We start from the raw sequence: 22610 nt of genomic DNA, 5'->3' as shown, positions 1-22610 counted from the left end.
CAGCAGTGTGTATGTAAAACCAGCTCTACTTAGATAAATAGCAGAAAAAAGCTGCAGTTTCTTCCAAAGACCCAAATGATATTTAAATTTTCTTTTCAGAGACATGTACTAAACGGAAGAAATAAATCAGCTGATTCAGAAAGCAGCACCTCAGAGAATTTTTCTTGCACACTTTGTCTTATTTGCTATCAATTAAATAGAAACTCATCTTTAAAACCTTTCTCTCCACATTTCTAACCTCACAATATTACCTCAGCTAAGGTTATGATAGTATTTTATACGTACTTTCTGACATTCCTTGGAATTTTATTTAAACCTGTGAAGGAAGGGGTGTCTGAGGGTTGGCTGGGGAAGATTCAGCTCCACTGTTCTGGAGCTGTAGGAATGGGCTCTGTTAAACCACTGGGGGACAAACATCAAGGAAAGCTCACAGCACAGAGCTTTGGATATGTCAAGGGATCAGGAGATGCAGGCTCTCTGCTACAGAGGGGTTTTACCCCAGCTCTTGGACCCCCGAAAGAAGGAATTATCCTGCAAGAAGCTTTCCTGGGATTAAAACCCAGCTGGAGCAGGGAGGTGGGAGCAGTGTGTCCCACTGTGGTCCCTCCCAGCCTCCCCAGTCTGTGACTCCAGCATTAACTGGAATCACCTGCTCGAGGTCATTCCATCTGAAAAAAGCCTTCTTGAGGGCCAGCTGCCCTCCTGGAAAAGCTCTGGATTGAGCACAGCTCCTGGGTGAGCAGGATGCAATGGCTGCATCCCTGCAGTGTTAGCAGCTTCCACACCACATTTCCACACTTCCTTCATGCACCTTTTGGAAAAGGCAGGGTGGGTTTAGCCTGTCTCTTATCTCCAGCTACAGATCACACCTCAGGCTGACACTGAAACCATGCCTTGGAAATTGTGCAACCTCACAGGATTCCTCCAGGCCAGGTCACACAAACTCTGCCCTTCCTTTGAATCCTTTCAGGCTTCTTCCATGTGCCCCTGCTCCTAAACAACTTCAGACCAAAGGCAGAGAGGGTGTCAGGAGCCTCTGAGTGGGGAAGGAGCCATGCAGCAGCAAGGCCAGGCTGAGCCACGGGCACCCTGGGAAGAGAGGCAGCAGCAGCCGAGCCAAGCGGGGCTGACGGCAGAGCTGCAGCTGCTCACCCTGGAGGAGGGAAGGTTGCAGGCCTCCAGCGCCGTCTCCACCCGTTTTCTGTCCGACGAGAACAAGCGGTAGATGCTGCAAAAGGAGGACAAAACACGGGCTGGCTGAGAGACATGCCTTCATGGCCCACGTGCCTCAAGGACTGGATCTCTCAGCAGCCTGTAGCTATTTATTTCCATTTGCTGGCTGCTCAGTGACAGAGGGCAGTTTGACAGTGCTCAGTTTAACTCTACCCCGCACCAGCCCCTACCACAGCAGTTATTTATTTCAGCTATCACTGCTCTCTTCATTCCCCCAGTGACATGCAATTTGAATCTGTTTAGTTTCACATATCCCTGAGATAAAGAAATTATGCTGATTTTTTTTGTTTCATTTTTAATTTTCACAAGTGGAAAGAACCAGGACAGAGAGGCAGGATGTCTGTGCCCAGAGGGCATTTGAACAGAGACACCCCATCATCACTTTTATAAAAATTATTCCTCTAGGCACAGGGTCCCATGCTCATCCCAAACACATCTTCACAGCCCAAAGTCAGAGAGAGCATGTGGTAAGGGAGGGAACAGCACTTACTTCTTCAGAGGAATGCGCCCCTCTGGAGTCACCTGCAGCTTGAGTTTTGTGTAGCTGTGGAGAGAAAAGCACCCTGCTTTATTTTTACAGCATTTTCAAGGACCTCTCCACCGTTCCTAGCTGTGGGCTAGTGCTCTGGTCATGTGGCAAGTCCCACTCAGCTCTTTCTCCCAGTGTGAAAACATGTTGGGATATCATTATTGACTGCAAACCTTCTACTGTCTGTCCTGAGAGAACTGCAAATGAGTTTTGCAGTAACATCAGCTGGTGAAAACTGTGGCAACGCTTAAATATTTCAGAGGACATTTTTTTTGGTTAAAAAACTCAACTTTTTCACTTCACCCACTGGTCTGCCAAAAGAAGAAGAAACTGCATGGTTCTAATAAACTTTCCTTTTCCTCCCAACAGAAAATGCCATTAGCAACCACTTCAAAAACCAAGTGCATGCTAAAACTAGGATAACTGGGATAGGAACATTTCCACAAATCCTTGACTCCCCACAGTTTCATCTTCTGGAAACTGAAGCCTTTCGTGCTACTGTGTCACCAAGCACAACTCCCAGCACTGAGGGAGATTAAAACAAACAAACAAAAAAAATCACAGCAGTTATTTTAAAAAACCCAAAGTTTCTTTTATTTTGCCTTCTATTTTTTCAAAATTTTGACTATATTTTGGTGACATTGAGTGTTTTCCTCTATAACCAAGGAAGTTAGAAATAACAAAAGATGGGGAAAAGCTGTTTATTATTGCACTTCCAGTGCTCCAAGGAACTGAATGTCAGAAAGAAAAAACCCTTCATTCTGCTCAAATGCAATCTGGTTTTCTCTTTCAACAAAAAGGTTCTGATAGGACTCCAACCAACCCTTTGCTTAGTACACTAATTATAATGGGGAAATAATTTAATCTTCAAAGTCATACATTTCTTAAGTGACTGATTTGGCATCCGTGCAGAGGAGCTGGGAAACCTTACGGTTTCCAAGTGATTTATTAATTAGTGGAAAAAGACACAGGAATGCCATGCTTGCCTGCCACTGAATGCACACAGTGTGTCCAGTGACTTCATCTTTAATTAATATGGCTTGAAAAACTGCCAAAGAACAGCTCCAGACACGGAGCTCTGCTGCAGCGTGTGATGACACATTTCTCCCCTGATTTGGGTAGGGAAGGGCCATTAGGTACAGCCCCAACCCTCCCCAGCACAGGCCTGGCAGCACAGCCCACTGGGCTCCTGGGGATTGCAGGGGCAGGCAATTGTAGAACCTAACCCCCCTCCAAACCCATCTCCAGCCTGTGGAGCTGATGGAAGTCACCAGCTCAGGTGGGCACATTCCCAACATGCAGGGCCAACAGGGAATGTTAAATGTTGCCATCCATTTGGGGTTTTGTTTGCCTAAACCATCCCTGCTGCCCCAGCAGACCGTTGTCAGACACAATGCTGTATTCCAGCAACACCCACCCTTCAGAGCTGCCTCAAGAATCCCTGTGGACTGCAGCAAACAGCTTGGGGAGCAAACACACACCCACAGATGCACATCCCTCCTTCCCACAACAGGCACTGTGGCTCTGTGGGACTCAAGCTCAGCCCTCTGGAACGTTCTGACTCTGGGTACAGCTAATGGAAGTGGCCATTCACAGCCTCAGAAAGCCCAGGAAAAGGGGAGGTTAATTTGGAGGGAAGAAGGTTTGAGGAAGGTAAGTTTAGTATTTAGCTGGACTGAGCCCCTGGCTGTGAGCAGGGAAAGGTGTCTGGGGGAGACACTCAGCTGACTTTAAGCAGGCTGGGGAAGGTGCAGCCCCTCTTCCAGCAGCCAGTGAGTATCCCAGTTCAACACCAGCACTTCCTGGCAGGCTTTGCCACGCTGCTCTCAAAGCTCTTTCCACGAAACTGCCTCTCATCAGCTGAGAATTGCTAATTTCAGGTTCAGCTCTCTTCCCTTTCAGGTGTGTTTTTCACCCCAAACCTTCTCACCAACAGCTTCATGGAAAGCAACTCAGAGTCTGCCCACTGTGCCCAGCAATCCAGAGGAACGAATTCTCTGGATCACATGGAAACCAGAGAGACTGGACTGAGGAACAGGGACTTCTGGCATTTCTCTTATTTTTTGTTATCAATAAAAGACAAAAAGGAAAACAAACCAGAAGCAAGTCAGTCCAGAGTATTCTTTGTTTTTAAATGCAGACCTTCAGCCTACAGCTGAAGCCACAACTGTACAAGGGGCAGGGAGCATTCAATCCTGACTTTATCTGCAATGATTTAATAGCTTGCCAGGAGAACCCTAAAAAGGATTTTTGTTTAGATGACTTCTAGATAACAGGCTCTTTAGAACCACAGGAACCAGGACCTGTGTTTACCGAAGTGACAAGTCACCAGAGCAGAAACAATAGATGACAAGGTGAGTAAGAAGCGTGGAGGAAAATGACGCAGGGGGAAGAGCAACACCCACAGGGTGACATCGAGGGCCACTCACGCTTTTTCCAGAAACGCGTCCCTTGACATGTTCTGGGCCAGCAAATTTGTTGCCAAACTGAACACTTCGTCTGACCATTCCTGTGAAGAGAAAAAGTGAATAAATGAGGCTGAGTTTAAACTGACACGATGCAACATATTTTTGAAAATTATGCTTTGAAAAAAAGGGCCTAATTAAAGCCTGAACTTGATTTTTCCAATTACATCTTCCCTCCTCATCTGTGAGACCTGTTTTTCTCATGCTACAAAAAAAAAAAAAAAAAAAAAAAAAAAAAGAAGACTGTTACAAATTGAAGTCCTGACTCTATCCAAGATAAGAAACAAGCTTAAAAACTCCCCAGCCAGCAGAAATATAGAGGAGTACATTTCAATTACTCTGATGCAACTCCAAAGAACTCTTTCTCCCTGATTGTGCATCCTCACACTGTGGTCCTATCCCTCACTAAATATTTTTCCCCCTTCCTGGTGTAGGGAAGAAATGCCATAGAATCATGGAATGGTTTGGGACATCCCATGGAAGGGATGTCCAAGAGGATCCGGATCCTTCCCCCAGAGGGAAGAAATGCCATAGAGTCATGGAATGGTTTGGGTTGGAAGGGATGTCCAAGAGGATCCAGATCCTTCCCCCAGCCCAGGCTGCTGCACATTGCCCCAGTCCTTCCCTTGCATCCCTGACCCTTCCGGGTTCCCAGCAGGGCTGAACCAAGACTGTAAACTGAAGTTTAGACTCAGAGTTTGTGCTGCTCTCCTCCCTTGCAGGTCTCTCCCACAGCTTTTCATGGACAGCTTCAGTGTCTTTTTTCTTTCCAAACTGTTGCTTATTCACAACCTTTAATTGCAAACCTTTTTCATCACAACTGTGGTTTAGGATTGGCTTTGTTTGCCCCCACTGAAAGAAAGGGAAGAAAACAAGCAAAGCCTTTTCAAACAATGTGATTTTTTTTTTGTTTTAGTTGACAAAGCTTTCAGTTTTGTTCCAAACTAAAGTTATGTTTCCTTTCATAACAGTCCAAATCCAAAATTCCCACTGCCACACTCTTTGGGAAGTCTTCCCTTCTCCTTGGTCTTTCTTTTTCTTGAGAAAAAATATATACTAAAAAAAAAAAAGGAGGATTCCATTCTGATAAAAATGGATAGGGATGGAAAGTGTCATTGACTTCCAACGAAACAAATGTTCCTATGTCAGTTTGGAGCTTAGAGCTTGTTTTACCTAAAAGGCCTCATTTTTCCACATGACCAGGTGATTGATTTGAAAAGCCAGGGGGGTTTTCCATCTTCTTTATATGCTACGGTTTTCCCCTGATGATATCAGACCTTGCTCCTGAAACTGCTCTCCCAGCTGTGCTCCCAAGGATCAGGCTGCCTGCATGCCCAGTGTTTTAGTGGCCTTTGATGTCCTCCAGCTCTCAGGTCCTGGAGCCCATCCCATTCACACCTCAGCCCTCAGCACCAGAGGTAGCACCTCTCCTGTGGCTGGTGTTTCTGGAAGAGAAACCTTCTTCCCTCAGACACACACTTGTTCTGCAGGCAAAATCAGTGCTACTCATAGCCCTCCCTCCACCTTCTCGTGACCACTGCCATTCCTCTTCTTTCACTGTTCTTCCTCCTTAGGTCTGGTTTGAAAAAATCAGGGGTGTGAGAAAGCAGAGGAGGAGGAGTCAGGCTCGTTAGCAACACAACTGCTTTGCTGTGAGTCCTGGAACAGAGAGCGTATTAAGTGCAGCATCTGTTTTTCTTCTTGGCAACTCATTTTTCCAGGCTCAAAATAGGCTCATCTTGTAAACATTGCTTTGTTTAGGCACTAATAATAGCTGCTCAGACTTCTCCCTGTGACACTAACGGCCACAGAGACTAACAGCAACACAAAATACTATCTGGAAATCAAAAATACACTGGCTTTTAACAGATCCTGATAGCCTGTTTTCATCTTGCTGCTTCTGCTGGGCTTGAAGCTGAAATATTTTGTGTAAAACAGAAGTAGGGCACTTCAAGAGTATCCCACACCCCCAGCTCTTCCTTTCCTTTGTCCGAATGCTTGTTGACAGGAATGTAAGGGGAACTCACTCATTATGTGCCTGTCACACACATTATTTATATAAGCAGCCTTGCCATTTGTTCCATTCTGTTCCTTTGCTGGCTTTTCCTGGCTCTCCAAAGCAACCCCATGGCTCTTGCCAAACGTTCTGAGGGCTACCTGCAGGCTGAGCCATTCCTAACCAGGTCAAGCAACACTGGGCTCATTGCCTCTCCAATTTTAGGGTGAGCCACCCCAGAGCCCCAGCCAAAAAGCCAAGATCAGAGACTCTGCCAAGGATCACATCATCTCTGCAGCCACTGATCTGAGCCCCTGGCAGGAGGGGGAGCAACAGCACTGGGGACAGAGCTTAACAAATAAAGAGATGCTGGGGACTGACATTGCTGGGCTCTCAGCAAGCTGTGAGCCAAGGGGAGCCTTGCTGCTTCAGCTACCAAAAGGCTCCATTTCCTTGGGCTTGCTGCATGCAGAGAGCAGAGCCCACACCCCAAACCTGTGAATCCAGCAGGCAGAGCTCGGCTCTCAGCAAGCTGTGAGCCAAGGGGAGCCTTGCTGCTTCAGCTACCAAAAGGCTCCATTTCCTGGGGTTTGCTGCATGCAGAGAGCTGTGAATCCAGCAGGCAGAGCTCAGGGAGAGCACCCCAAGGGATGGAGAGCAAACAGCAGCCTCTGCACAGACGTGATACAACAGGAAAATAGAAATCTGGGCTTTTTCCAACAGGGCTGCAGCAGGGCCAGCAAACCCAGCACTGATCCCTTATCAGAGCAGAAGGACTTGAGCTGCTGATCTTCAACTCCAAGCAAGCCACATCCCTCATGCTAAGAGGGAGCTTCCTGGACTTGATCCCCTGCTGGCTGTGTCCTGCCACGCCAGTTCATCTTCTGCCATTCCTGTGACCTTTGCTGACAAGTCATTCAGCTGTTCAGAGCTTTGCAGGTAGCACACGAGCAGCAGCTCCTCTGGAAATGTGCTGTCAGTGCAGTCATCTCTCTGCATGCATCAGGATACCACACAACATTCAGTGCAACACAAGAGAGGAGACCTTTTTCATAAGAAAAGGCAGCACAGAGCCTTGAAAACACTTCCTTCAAATCACACAACGTATGAAGGCAATGTTCCTCACACATTTCTTTTTGGTGGGAGGTTAACAAAGCAAGCTGCTGAAATTCTACACTTTCAGAATTTAATTTTAAAAAAAGCCATATCAAATGGATGTGAATTTACTTTCTTCTACTGATCAAGCTCTTGCATACACCGGGGAAGCTAGAAAAAGAAAGATGTATGCTGGAAAGAATAGTACAGTGTTACTTGTGAATCATCCTTGATGACATCGTTTTACTTATGGAGGAATTCATCAGCTCTTAGTGATGCATTTTAGCCAAAGCTCATCAGACTGAGCAGAAAGATTTCCTGTGGCTCTGGACAGGGGCCTGCATGGCCAGGACTGGCAGTGCAGAGAGAAAAGGGCTGCCATGAGAGGCACCAAAGAGAGCCAGAGGGAAGAGGAGGGAACAAGGAGATGCTCACTCCTGGATCTGCTGGATTTGGGAAGAGAGTGAACTGCTATAGGAGCAGCCAGAGGTTGATGGGCTGGATTTCTTCCTGTTGGGAATGGAGAGAGAGAAAAGGAGCGTTTGCTCAGAACAGGGTTTGAGAATAAACTCTGCTGCTTCTGCAGCAATCTGTGGGTGCTCACAAATAAATCCTACCCCTGACAGGCACTCTCAGCTGAAAACAAGTGAGTGCTCTCTCAGTGCTGCTTCTCCCCCCAGCACGACACACCTTCCTGCCTGCCCCTTAGACCAGGGCCTAATGAATTTCAAGCTGCATTCTTTGATCAAAGCAGGTGCCCTCAGCTCATCACTGATGTGCTTTAAGCACCAGTGACTTTCTCCTGGAGGAACAAACATAACCCAGCACACTGACATTTCTATGTAGTGCACTGAGGCAAGCTGGATAACCCAAGAGTTGCATTCTCCTACTTCTCCCATAACTTGGCCAGTGGATGTGACAAGCAGAGCTTGTAGCAGAAAAGGCAGCCCTCTGCAAAGGGAGAAAATCCTCTAATTTATGATTTTAACTGCCTCGTTAAGACCATTACAGCTTACTGTGCCTTTCTCCTTAAGGGAGGGCTGGTCAGCACTTGAAAAACAAGTTATCCCAAACAAAGGGTTAACCCAAAAATATTCATGCACTGAAAAGGAAAGGTGGGAGAGATTTCTATGGCACTTGCTTTCCCTGCAACATCAGAAGGGTCAAAATTTGCAAGTGTGGTGCTGAAAATGTCTTGTACTGTCATTGCTCCCCAGAGCTCCCTGAGAGATGACTTGTGCCTGATGTGCTCATTTATTGCACTTGCTCTGAGTCACTGCATGGGGCTCAGAGACAATGAAGACCAAATTTTGTGTTCTGGCTCATATAGAGTTGGTAAACAGGTTAAAAAGGGAGGAATTTTTAGATGTGTTCAACAGTGATCAAAACTGTTTTGATTCAATCATCAGGATATTTAACATGACCTCAAAGCACACACAGTTAATCTGCAATGCCTGAAAAATTGCATTCCCAGGCCACAGCTGATCAAATATTAATTTATTTGCTCTACTGCATTTACAAATAAAAAGGAAGACTCAGATTCCTAGTTACTCGGATGGTAGGAGTTACTCAAGATTTAGAGCAGCCAAGCTTTTACAAAATATTATTTTATCCACTTTAAGGTTCCATTATCAAAGAGAAAATAGCCCTAAAATACCCATTTCAGTGCTGTTTTAGCAAATAGATTATGGCTCACTGACTGCTGGCTAGACAGGGAAGTGAAACAGAAGGACATAAGCTTCTGATGTGGGTGATTTTCCCTGCTCCTTGATAAGGGACAGCAATTTCTGCTGGTAAAGCTTTAGCATACCTTTTCATTTTCCTTCATAAGCAGAGCTCCTTTTTTTCTCCTGCAGAGTTATTTCAATTGCTTTCATTTCTGCAGTGTTAAGATTTCTCACCCTGTAGAGCTCTGCATTTTCAAGCACTTCCCTCTCAGCTCTTCGTGGACCACCACAAACTCCTTCTGCCTCTATTCTTCCATGTCAAAGAAAAACTGGAAATCATGGTTTTGCCAATTGGCTAAAGAAGATTAGCAGAAATGGGAATCTGGCAAGCAGAAATGTCCCCTCCTTGCTGAAGACTTTCATCCTGTGACCTTTCTGCACCTGGCCTAACCATCCTTGTTGCCTGTGAGGTGACAAAATAATCCTTGTTGTTGCTAAATGCCAGCAGGCTGCAGAGAACCTCTTTCCAGCCAGTGTGGTGAAGCCTAGGATGTAAAAATGCCCTGTGGGAATTGTTCTGTGCGTGGATGTCTGCAGGCTGGGAGCAGAGCCTGCCCACATGAGTGGGAGTGGAGAGAGGAGAAGCTTTGGGATGTCTGCTTGAAATAGATAAAGCAAAAGTTCCCACTTCATTAAACAGAACTGAATGGTAGAGAAATTGGAAAAAGGAGGAAAAAACCCAAACCCAAACGTACTAAGTGTAGTTTTATGTTGTGAACTGGACAAAGGAAACTGATGGACCTACACAGAAAAAAATACTTTTCTAAGGCAATAAAAAAGCCTTAGAAAAGTATTTCTACTTTTCTAAGGAAAAAAAAGTCTTGTCAAGGGCTATCAGCAGGCAAAATGCGATGCTCCTCCTGAAATACTGATGTGTGTTTGGGGAGCCACAGTGCAACACCTCACTCCTGAGTTCAAATTTGTGTGTAGCACTATTTTTACTGTGATTATTTGGGCTCTACAAGCAACGTTCTGAACATGAGCCCACTTACCAGGGACATAAATCTTGCTGAATAAACTCCTTGAGAAAAAAAACACCACAAAACAAAAAAAGATTGCACATTTCTTCGTGGGAACTGAGTGGCCCAGCTCTGGAATAGAACTGTGCTTCTTCTCACAGCAACTCCCACTTTTAGCTCAGTTATCCCTAACTGAAAGCACTGCTGCCACAGGCTGAATTTGCCCTGCCAGCTCCCATCTGCAGGTGCGTTACCTTTGCGATGTCATCCTGGAACGCCACCAGGTTCAGGTAGGAGATGTTGACCAGGTCTGGGCCGTACACCACGGTGATCATGCGGTTCTCCAGCCGGCCCCCGGCGTTGCCAGCGTCCAGCAGCTCGCGCAGCTTCGGGTCCTGCGGGGCACAACACCCAGGGATCAAACCTGCTGCAAATACATGGCACTGAAAGAGGGGCGAAAACGGCAAACCTCCACTTGGGAAATCTCCGTCGTTCTGAGCATTTCGAACGTGTCGGCCTGTTGGTTCTCATCTGGTTAATGACTCACTAAAATACTTAAAGTTATTAACCCAGAATAAAAAGGAAATCACTGCTGTAAATCCCCCAAAGCCTTTGAGCTCTGTGTTGGTGCTGTACAGGCTCAGAGCTGTCCAGCTGATGGCTGCACATTCCTATTTTCAGTTATTTTGCTGCAGAAATCAAGCAAACACAAACTGTCTTGCTTGTCAAAACAACACAATCTGTCCAAAGGCTACTGTCCTCGGCAGTGATATTAATGGATTTTAGATAAAACTAAAAATGAGAACTTAGTTTTTCCTAAGGAATTAAGAAGACTGCTGGAATTAACTTTCTGAAACTCTGTGAAATGGGTAACGGAATTTTGGCATTGCCCTCCTCTTTCTTCTTCTTGTTCAACAAGTCATGTATTATTGAAATTATTAGTTATATTCCATTTAGATTTAGCTTTTAGTCTTTTTCCCCCTGTTTGTATCCAATACAGAATCATAGACTCATCTAGGTTGGAAAAGACCTTTGAGAGCATCCAGCTGCTCCCCCTGCACTGCCACAGCCACCAGTGACCCATGTCCCCAAATGCCACATCCACAGGTCTGTTACACCCCTCTGGGGATGGTGACAACCCCTTCCGTGGGCACCTTGTCCAGCCTGGCAGAGGAGTCACCAGCTAACACTCCCCTGAAGGAAAGGTGCATTCAAGGACTTTTATCAGCTATTAACAGCCTGAACCTCAGCCCCACTGGCAACCCAAACGTGAGTAAAAACCTCAGGTTATTCGGTGACTCTGCTCATTTCCATGAGGCTGCTCCATTCCCAAGAAACCCTCAGTGTGTCTGAAATGAAGAAAATGGGTCCCTGGCCTCGTGGTGAAGTGGATGAAGACAGATGACAAGCTGCCCTGCACGACTGGATTGAGCCCTTTGGACAGGGCCTGTGTAATGTGAAAGCTCAGCTTTCCTCGAAGGCAAGAGTGCTCAGTCTCCTACAGAAACTAAAACACAAGTAGAATCCCTGTGGGATGGCAGAGGCTGTGCAGAGATCAAGTTATTGCAAAACTGACACAATAAATGCACTGCACTTTGAATTTCACTCTCCCATGAACCTTCTCCCCACACTGCCTGCATATTTGTGGTATTCTTAATATTTAATAACTTTTTGAGTAAGTATCTAAATTTCCACCAACTGATACCAATTAAATTTAAAATAACAAGGTTAAGATGATAAAAAGGGCCATTTTTCATGGATCTTGCAGGAAATCCTGTACCAACAAGACATCAATCTAAAGGGCATCTCCTGATTGGTATCATACCTTCTGGGAGGCAATGGAGCTGTGTGTGCATTCACCAAGCACTTCACCAGATTTAGGAAAACATTTTTGGAGCATGAGGTAGAAACTGAAAAGAAAGTACAAGGCTGTCTATCATAAGTGCTGAGCCTCTTTAAATACTGGGTATGATGCCAAGTGTTACAGGAGAACAGACAGAATAATCCTATTTAAGGGCCCTGCAAATTGTGAATATCATTGTGCTCTGAGACAAAGATGGTTTCGTGGGTAAACAAGTTAATCACAGCCTTTCACAGGAGAGAAAAACAGGAGGGGGATACAAAAATAGTAGATGTGTTTCAGAGATGAGGATTCAAAGGAGAAAGACAAAGAAATGGTATCATTTAGATCTGGGAGAAGAGCTAGAGAAATGCCCTGCAGTTGCTAAGTCAGTCATGGTGTATTAGTGGATGGGTTCCTTTCTCTTTTATTTACAGGCTGCATGTTTCAAAGCTTTGTTTTATGTCTCTGGGAGATGAGAATCCATCTCCTTCTTGCCCTGTGCCGTCCCAACCCCCAAATCAGACAGATAAATGCCTCTGCTCAAGGGCCTGTCTGGGAACAGCATCATTCTTCCTGGCTCAGACAGAGGGGGATTGTGTCTCTGCTTCCCTCCTCCACCCCACAGCCCCTGCTCCCTCCCTCCCTGGCTGAGCCTCCTGCTCCCAGCTCCACGCCGGATGATGGGCTGCAGTGGGAGCCACAAAAGAAGAGGGAAGGTAACCTCCTTCTTCTGTGTTTACACCCAGCCAGGGATGTCTCAGGATGAATCACACTCCACTTGGACCAGGAGAAGCATTAGCCACGTACCACAGCATAAAGAAAGAAACTTATTTGAACTGAGATGCTTTTTCCAAGGAAATTCATCAGAAGAGAAGTTATTGGGCACCAGCCCTGTTTTCAGAAGTGCAAATAAGTGGCAAATCAAGCAATGTGTGTGTGGATTTGGTTTTCCAAATCCAAGACTTTTTTGCCAGGTTTTACAAGCAAGCAGTTAGACAGATCGTTGTCTTTGTGTTTGAATGGCTAAAATGTGAATTTCTCTGCTCTGTTTAAGGCTTGTCTGGCAAAGCTGGAAGCACACAGTCCATTAGAGCAGTGCACTGTCCAGCCACCATCCAGCAGCTGCTAATAAAGGGAACACACCACGAGTCCTGGGCAATCTCAGAGCAACAGCTGTGGGCCCCACACACCCCAAAGACGTATATTAATAGCTATTTTTTAGTATTTCTTTTTTATATTTTCTATTTTTAAGTTCAGTGCAAGAGAATATTTTGGATGCTAACATGACTCACACCCTTGCTGACCCCTGCCATGGAGGTATTTGCCCTTCAGGGGTGACAGACCTGAGCTTGTCAGTGACAACCTCACCCTTAGCTGATATCTAGGTCATAATTAGTGCTTGGATCTGAAGTTCTCACACACCAAAGCCCACTGCCAGCTCCCACATTCACTCCTCGTTCCTCAGCTCCCCTTTGCTACGAAGGAGATGAGCAAAACATCCTTGATCACCATCTTGAAGACTCAGTGCTCTATGAATCAAAGCCCTTTTGAAAATGTCAGCAGGTTTTCCCGTGGAGATGGCAGGAAACCACATGGGGAAAAAAACCACAAACCAAGCAGCAAGCCCAAATTTAGCTTCTTTTATGTAAACTGGATTGACTTTGGTGATTCCATTTCTGGGAATGACACTGGAAAGCCTGCTGCTGGTTGGGGTTGTGTTTCATACACTGGCTCGAGTGGACAGATTGGTTTTTGGGATAAGCTCTTTGCTAAACTGGGGTCTAATTAGCAACACACTGAGCTCTTTTTTTTGGGCATTCAGAAGAATTACACCTATTTAATATTGATTACAGTAACTTTTGGAACACCTGAGCTGCTGAAGTCTGGGAGCACAGCCATGGGATGGCAAATAAACAGCAGCCATTGGCAACACCCACATAACTCATCCAAGTTCCCTTTGTAGCTCAATATTTTAAGTCTTTGATGTTTCCTGTTGCTTCTTGCAGTCAAAAGGGATCAGCTTGGATTTTCCCTTCCACTGGAGTCTGGTAGGAGCTTCAGCTCAAAGACTGAAGGTGCCTGAAGACTGCCCTGGAAATAGGTCAGGAAAATCAGTGTTGGATGGGTCAGTGCTGCTTAAATTCCCAGAGGGAGATGGAATTTGTGAGCAGGCAAAGGAGGTGAGGAGCTGATAAGGATGGTGTTGGCAGCACGAGGAAATTCAGCATCTATGAAAAATCAAATTAGTCATGTCAAATTGAGGCTAAGGTTGGTCAGAGGATTATCTGCTCATTGGAAAAAAATCTTCCCTATTTGGTTCTGCTGTCTTGGGAAACTTATCAAAGAAAATATATCTTAGAACAATGGGAAATAAAGAGAGAATAGAGAAAAAAATAAACTAGAAACATAAAAAATAAAAGCTTATGGAAGTCCTACCATTTTCATGAACAAATGCAAAATAATGACTTTTTGTTAGAAACCAGGGTCCTGTAGACAGATGGATAAAAATAGATTTCAATCAGACCTCCCTAACTTTCTCCTGCTGTATTTCCTTTTCACTGGAAATCATAAGAATAACATAAACTTAGAAAGGCACCTCAGCCACATTACAATCCCTGCTTGCCACTGTGATTGCTGTTATTAAAATGTAGGTCCTAACCCTGAAATCCCAATTAGTGTGTGCTCTGCACAGCACAGCAAATGCCATAACATCTTTTATTAGTATCACCAGCTCTTTAAACTGTTTTTAATTCTGAAAACCTGCAACACACCATCTGCCTGTGGAAACACTCTGGTTCTCTCACACGCAGTTATAAAAGGCTGCCACGAGGTTCTGTGGCACTCGAATGCTGATTTCAACACACCAGGGAGCAGCAGGTCAGCCCCCCTGCTCACTGATGCTTCCCAAAGCTGCAGTGATGCCTCAGGTTTGGTTTTTCTGCTTTTCACATTCTGAGCTGCTTTAGTGTGGGGGTCTGGGCTCCATATTATGGGATGGAGAGCTCTGTGCCCAGAGCAGGGAGACAAAACAATTCCTGCTCCAGCTGGGCACCAAGGACAAATGATCCCAATCTCAGCCCAGGAGCACAAACCCCGTGGGCTGCAGAGAGAAAAACAAGCAGGGTGGGACTGCAGGGGCTGCAGTGGGATTGGACACTGCACTGCAATGTGCACATGGAGCAGAGCTGAGCCCAGGGAGAGACCCCGGCAGCGCTCGTGCATTTTGGGGCCATTTGGGTTCATCCTGGGGGCAGCCCTGGCTGGGCTCTGGTGCTGCCCAAGGTGCATCCATGGAGGAGATCCTTGGAATCAATCCCGGCTTTATTCTGTAGCTCTGTCCAGCCTCTGCTCCAGGGCAGCCTCCAAAGGCACCAGCAGCACCATCTTGGAGAGCAGCTTCTGATCCCTTTAAAAGGGAAAGGAATCTGCCCAATGCAGAAGGTTTTCCTGGGTTTGATGTTTACAGATAATGTGATGGCCAAGCCAGGTGATTACCCAGAGAATCACAAACTTCTTGGGTTGCTGAAACAGGTGTGCAACTAAATATTGGGAAGTTTTGGTGAAGACATTAATTTACAGTGCAAAAATCTCTCAAAACTATTTTACAGAGCTATAGGGTACTTCAGAATACCCTGCACAGAATTCTCTATCAGTCTGCATCACTACCTGTAACTATCATGATCCCAAATCATTGCATTTATATCCTGATAACTTCAGGAGAGACTTGAAACAAACTAATTTTCATCTTAGTTTTCTGCTCATCAAAGTGGGATTTCCAAGCATTCAAAAGTGCATCTGTATTTTTCTAGCTCAGTATGTACCCCAGAAGAGGGACTATAGGGGAGGAAAGAAGCTACCTACATATGCAAAGAGTCTTCCAGGAAACACTGGAGTTTGAGGCCTAAATTAAACAAAGAACCTTGCTAAATTAGGACTTTATATTGTGACTCCATTGAAGGCAGAACTCCCACAGAACTTCTACAAATAGAACAATGCCTTGTCTTCAAGAGCTCCTTATCACAGAGTGTTTATCAACAAAAAAATATATATATACATGCATATATATAGATAGCATGGCTATCTCATACATTTGACCCAGATTTCAAAATACCAGTTCTTAACATTTAAGCACCAGGTAAGTTGCTGGTTTAGGGGCAGTCAAATAGGAAACAAAAAGTGACTCCTAAAATCACAGCACTCAGCCCTGTGGCCAGCTGAGGATTCAGCTGAGTTGCCAAGCCCCAGCTCTGCTGCAGACCCAACCAAACTCCTCAGTGCAAGCTGCCAGCCCAGAACAAACTGAAGGCAGGAATTGCTTTCTGAGGCTCTCAGAATTACTTGGTACCACCTGTGGCACCTGAAGCACACAGCTCTGCTCTGCCAGGCTCCTGGGGCCCATGATGATACCCGAGTTGCTTCTCATCTTTGTGTGTGCACCAGCCTGACCCTCAGAAGCAAAATGTCCTTTTTAGCCAGCTGAAAGTCGCTGCTAACAATCCCCACACAGATCTCACAGCTGCTTCAAATTCCCTTGGTGTCACACATCACTGGGAGCTCCCCATCAAGTGCGTGGACAGACTCATCCTCCAGAGAAATCTTCTCTCCTTTGTTGAGAGCAAAGTCAAAACTCTCAAGTTTGTCTTCCAGCAATCCCTCTCTCTGATCAAGGAGAATGTCCATACACAGGAACCACATCTCAGAACTCAGTGACAGCATTTTGTCTGTCTGTCTCAATGACAGCCATGTGAAATAAACAGACTCCAATTAAGATATCAAAGATACTGAAAGCAGTGTTCTCCAAACTCTCTTTCATTACACACAATGCACAGGAAGTTTGATAGCTAAATGGATTTATTTGTACCAAGCTATCCTTACCAAAATCCTTGTCATTAAATCTATTTAGCCTAACAATCACTGCAGTATGGTTCCAATACAAATAATGTCTTCACACATTTCACAAAAGAGTATCAGATCAAGATATAACCAAAATATTTGCAAATAAAGTTCTCCTCCTTTCTGAGGTTTCAGAATGGGTTCCAAATTTGGCGTGATATCACCATAGCTACCTATGCACAGAAACAGAGCCAGGATCTTGTTTAAACACCCAAGTCATCCAGACATCATTTCTGTGCAAACCAAGTCAGTGTGCACAAAACAAGAGGAAGTTTCTTTAAAAAATAATCTCAATCATCTCAACCGGGCTCAATGTGACCATCTGCTCAGTTAACACAGTGGGATATTTCTGACATATGACACAGCATGAGGTAAAAGGAGTCAGAAATGCTTTAGTCAGTCCCTGGGGAAGGAGATGCAAGGCATCCACTGACTCCTGCAGATCTGGTACGTGCAGCAATCCCAAACACCTCAGATGTAACTAAAACCCCAGGGCTGCTCTTCCCACAGATATGATCAGGGAGGACAGGGTGCCATAAATCACACCTCCAGCAGTCAATGCTGATTAACCTTCCCTGTGAAACACCTGCTCCAGAACAATGGCTGTTTTTCCTAAAATAGCTTAATCCAATTCCATGCTTGAAGTAAGAACATCAATACATCAAGTTTACCAGGACCAGGCTATGAAAAGAGTGAAGATACTTCATTTTCTGTGATGTACAGCTTTTGAGGCAGAGAGAGCACGTGCCAGCTTAATCCATATTTTTCTTTGGCAAAGGAATAAGAGGGAAGCCCATCTCTGCCTGAAGAACTCTGGAAAAGAGAGGACTGTGTCAAACAGTCACAGCCATTTCCAAATATAATTCTAACTGTGAGCTCTGAAAATGCAGGATGAATTCATGCTGACTTCCTATGTTGCAAGGCACGGGTTATTTAAAAAGATCAAACGTGATAAATCAGTATTTTTGTAACACTTTGGGACACCCCCCAGACAACCTGGCAGTCCTGTGGCAGCCACCCCGCCAGGAGGACAGGATGCATCCCTTGCAGGCAGCAGCTGATGTGCTGCACAGCCAGGCTCACAGGTCTCTTTCCACCTACCATTTTCACTGGCACCACGATTTCTGTACCAGATGTGCTGCCAAGGTTTACTGGGGACAGCACTGCAAATTCACTGATGGTAATTCAGAGCCAGTTTTGGTGAAGGTACTGCTGAGAGTACAAAATCAGATTCATTTCTGGGGAAGGGAGAGAGATGCCCACAGGATATCTATGGCATCCACAGTGAAACCAGGATTTTATCTGAAATAAAGTGAATTAATTGCACGTGCTGAGGAAAAGCCCAGGGCCACCTCATTCCTCTTTTCCTGACCTTTCTCACAGTTCCAGTGATCCCAATCCAGCCTCCCTGGGTCTCTCATGCTCTTGTGACAGAACATTAAACAAATATTCAGCCTGGATTTTATTTTCGTTTTCCATCCTAACGCTCATATTTCTCAAGATGTTTTTTTCGAGGCTCGTGGTATTTGAGTTTTAAATTGTTTGCAAGACTGTGTGTTCTAACAAAAAACAAGTGACAGTATAAACCATCTAAGTAAAATCAGACCAAATGTGGTGTTTTTCAGTGCTTTTGGATATGGTTGTGATTAACATGACAAAACTTTACATATCACAGTGTAAATCTCAATTTATATTGATGCCAACTCAATAAAGGTGAAATACCAAGCAGCTACAACCATTCACAACCTTCCTCTAGGTGTTCTCTAACTCATGAACACTTTTTACCAATTTTTATCAGCTGCAGATGGCTCATTATTATAAAGATAACCTTTAAACACACACACTTCCCTTCTTTGCTCTTTCTTCCTCAAAATTCCACGAGTTTTTCTCCAATTTAATTTTAACGGAAGAGATGAACAGACAGTGGCAAAAAGAAACTCATCTCATTTTCATGCCACTTTTATGAACTCGTTTTCTTTGGTCTGTATGAGACTATTGAAAAACCTATAAAAAGTCTTTAAATGAAATGATTTCTACAGCAACTTGCACAGCACCCAAGGGCAGGAATAGCTGGAACAGCAGCTTAATTTTCACTTATCTGTAAATCTCACATGCATTGTTCTTCCAATTCGGAATTGCTGTGTGGAGTTATTTTAACAGTGTTACTTCAGAGGTTGGGGTACAATCAGCTCCTCATTTATCTGAATTTGTCAAAATCTGAGCTGTTTGAAAGCAGCTGGATGAGAGCACTGTGGGAATCCCAGCACGCTGCTCTGGAGAGCCCCACCAGGGCTGCAGGACAAGCACTGGCATTTTAATGCATTACTTTGGTTTTGAGCTGGTGGAAATGTGTACATCATGTCTGAAATGCTGCCTGCACCAACTACCCACCCCGCACAGCCAGAGCAGATGAAACCAGAGAGCCAGAATTGAAAACATCTGACTAACGAGCTGCTTATTATTGCAACATTTCAGACACACCGATCAGCAGAGGGAAAAACAAATTCTAAAAAACCAAGAAAAGAGCCTGAGTGCCATGCCAGCAATATTTTGTTCACTCTTACCTGCCTGAGAGACACATTTTGGTGTCATTTTTTTCAATTACAAAGTCACATGGGATGCTTAATGCTAAAGGTTTCAATTTACCTGATTTTAATTATTGTAAACACTCACTGCTCCCATTACCTTAAAGTATTTAATTCTAGGAAACTAATTTGCAGCACAGGAAAGAAAAATAAACCATTTCAAAGATGATGCAACAGAGGTGGAAATTGTTTCCTTCTTGGGCTGCAGCAAACACTCAGCTCCTGCAAATCAGGCTGTGAGCTCAGAACAGGCTCTTAATGGCACACCTAATTAATTATTGATGGCTAATGATGAGCTGTCCTGCACTGTCCTGTGTCACGAAACCTTCCTGCAGCTTGTGCAGAACCAGAAATAAATACACACACTTGACACCAACAAACTGCTGCCAAATTAGCCCACGGAGATGAACTCATTCCCTGCAGATCTTGAAGGAGCTGTCCTGGTGACAGCCCAGCTCAGTGGGAATTGCAGCCAGGGGGCCACAAGGCCAAGGGACTTGACTCTGAAAATCCATGAAATCAGCTGAAAACCACATGGCAAAATCATATGGCAGATGCCACTGCCTCAGATGGCAAAGTTAACAGAGAAAAAGTCACGTATAATAAAAATCAAATTAAGACTTCCTTTTAAAACTTGGTCAGTTTCTATTTATTCCAGAGAGGAGGATTTTCTCTAAGTACATTTTAACTTTTAAAATAAGTACCCAAAATTAAAAAAATAAAAAAAAAATTAAAACAAAACCAAACCTAGAAATAAGTTCCTGGTTTAGAAGACAACATGATTACTGAAGAAAAAAAAAAAAAGAAGTAAAATCTACAAGAAGCATGAGTAAGAACCACAAATATGTTTTGCTGGCTGAGGAGGGAGAGACAACAGTGAATAAATGCAGACACAGGGTTTGGGTGGTTTAATGACAGATTAATTTCACCTCCTGTGAAGTACAGGAAACGTGTTCAGTCCCTGCTGGGAAAAGGACACCCAAGCACTGATGGCTCTGGCAAGCAGCTGCACAGGGGAATTCTCCAAGGGATGCCATGGACATCATTTTAAGGCATTGGTTTTGTACTCCACAGTCTTGAGAATGAATTGGGGAAGGGAATATAAAAAGGGTGGCTGGATCAATTTTAAATCAAGCCTGCAGAACACATCACATCACTTGGAGAACATCCTGAGTGTCACAAATCACATATTTGTGAGCAGCCAAACAACGTGAGAATACCAAGACATGGAAGAGGAAAAATCAATGCAAGCAGAAAGTGATGGAAATGGTCCCAAAAAAAACCAGATGCAAACTTTTAAGTGAGCAGTTTTGGGCATCTGAATTATTCACATGAGTTCTAGAACCAAAATTCACTCATAAATACACGTTGCTGCCTGTACATCTGCAGATGCAGAGCATTAAGACAACTGCACCAAACCTGGTCCTTCAAACTTCTCCAATTCCATCAGTTTTCCTCACGGTTCACAGGGAAAGCAGCAGGGACAGCTGCTCTTCCGGAAGCAGAGAGCTCTCCCTGCATCCTCTGCATCCCTGATATCCATGGCTGGCTCTTTTCCGCAGCAGAAAGAATTAAACTTTGGGAAAGCACAAGGGGACAAAGAACATTTTTCACCCCAGAACCTCACGTGACCCTTGACTCAGTGATGCACTGAAATCAAGAGACAAGGGGAATGCTGCCCTAAAGCACAAACCTAACACGTCTCCTCAGTTCCAAGAGGTTCACCTGGACTTTCAGGAGCAGAGAAAGGGTAAAAAATTGGCAGAGGAAGCTTAACCATGATTAATTGTTTTTAAAGCTCCTCGTACAAATCATGGCAGCTTGCAAAGAATTCAATTTCCTACATTCAGAGGGTGGATCAGCAGTTCTCTTCCTAATTTCACTTGCTAAGTGCCAGACAGACTCCCAGTTATCCAAGAATTTAATGAACTAAATCCAGCCATTTAAGGCTGTTTCATCTAGATAAGAAGCTTTCCAACTTGAAGGATAAAAAGGCCTTAAAGGCAATGGAAAATAAACCACACTTTGATGTGTATAAACTACCCAAGCAGTTAATTTTCAATGATAAAAATAAAATTTTAGCTGGGGGATGACAAGTAAATAGGCTTGGCAGGAGAAAGGAGTCCAGAAAAGAGTAGAGGAGGCTGGAAAATTCCTGCACAAACTCCAGGCCACACTTTGTGCTCCCCCTTTCGCTGAACTTCCCAAGGATCCCCAGTGGAGCACTTGACTGAGCAAAACTGTGAACTCCAGGGTTTGACCAAAATATTTCTCAAAGGTTGCAAAGTCCAACGCCTTTTGAAAAAGGGAATTTAAAATATTTTGTGCACATAAGATTATGGCACTGAGGGTACACTTCCTCCAGCTGGATCCCTTCCAATACATCCTTGGGAAGTTATAATGGATGCAATTTGGAAAGGGATATTCTGCAAATATGAGAATATTCTAAATGCCGATTCCCCAAAACAACAATTTGACACTGGGTTGTAAATAAAGATGCATTAATACCTTGCTGTTCTGAGTTCTTTTTTTCTTCCATCCTTCAACAGGAAATAAGGAGACAAACAAAACCTGGACATCTCTTGTAGTAAGAGAGGTGAAAAACCCTGAATTTCATTGTCTTCATTTCCCCCCGCTGTAAACCGAGCTTTTCTCCCTTTTGCTTCTCCAGAATCTACTGAGTTTCATTTTTGTTACATTCTGATCAAGTGCTCTTGCCTCACTGAGAGTGTTAACAGCGCAGAAAGTCTTTTTTTCCCCTTTGAATGATTTTTATGAAGAATAAATGCATGCTCCATGCTTACACATCTGAGTAAGCTCTGAAGTGATGAAGCACAAAACCTTGTTGCATTCACACGAGCAGAGCTACGACCTCCCTTCCTTTCCCGGCCTGCCTGTGTCCCTGAGATGGGGCTCTGAAAAGCCACCAGGGCCATCCCCAGCCTGGATGGATACATTGCACATTTCTACCTGCTGCAATTGGAGCCATCAGACACGGATGGTTCCATGGAACCTGGACATGAGTGCTGCCAGCCTGGCAGTGCTTCCCACTGGCACTTCAGAATTCCTCATCCTGCAAGGACTGTGGGAATGCTGCAGCTTGGCCAAGCAGCTGCAGGGGAGCTGCCAGGCCACCCACACCTCTCTCCATTTTATTTCTTTATCCCAGCCCCCTCCAGAGCAGCCTACAGTGCTGCTGTAGAATTTTTGCCTCTAGATGTCCAGGTGCAATGTCTCCCGTGACCCAGAGGTGATGAGGAGCAATGTCCCTTGGGTCTGCTGAGC

The 22610-nt window shown here is 44.6% G+C and overlaps 1 protein-coding gene across 3 annotated transcripts in view; it reads right to left on the bottom strand.

Annotated features, from left to right (window-relative positions):
• The window catches only part of PLCB1 (phospholipase C beta 1), a 334392-nt gene that overhangs the window by 124878 nt on the left and 186904 nt on the right, over positions 1-22610 (bottom strand). For all 3 annotated transcript variants that reach the window (XM_039716849.1, XM_039716851.1, XM_039716850.1), the window contains exons 4-7: positions 10259-10399; positions 4192-4271; positions 1724-1777; positions 1153-1228 (exon numbers count right to left, since the gene is read on the bottom strand). In XM_039716849.1, the coding sequence (XP_039572783.1) occupies positions 1153-1228; positions 1724-1777; positions 4192-4271; positions 10259-10399 (351 nt within the window). The remainder of the gene's footprint in view (positions 1-1152; positions 1229-1723; positions 1778-4191; positions 4272-10258; positions 10400-22610) is intronic.

This window comes from Passer montanus, unplaced genomic scaffold, assembly GCF_014805655.1.
Source record: "Passer montanus isolate IOZ18808 unplaced genomic scaffold, ASM1480565v1 scaffold37, whole genome shotgun sequence".
Classification (NCBI taxonomy): domain Eukaryota; kingdom Metazoa; phylum Chordata; class Aves; order Passeriformes; family Passeridae; genus Passer; species Passer montanus.
The sequence above is the reverse complement of the archived record's forward strand: the minus strand, read 5'-3'. Positions and strand labels throughout refer to the sequence as shown.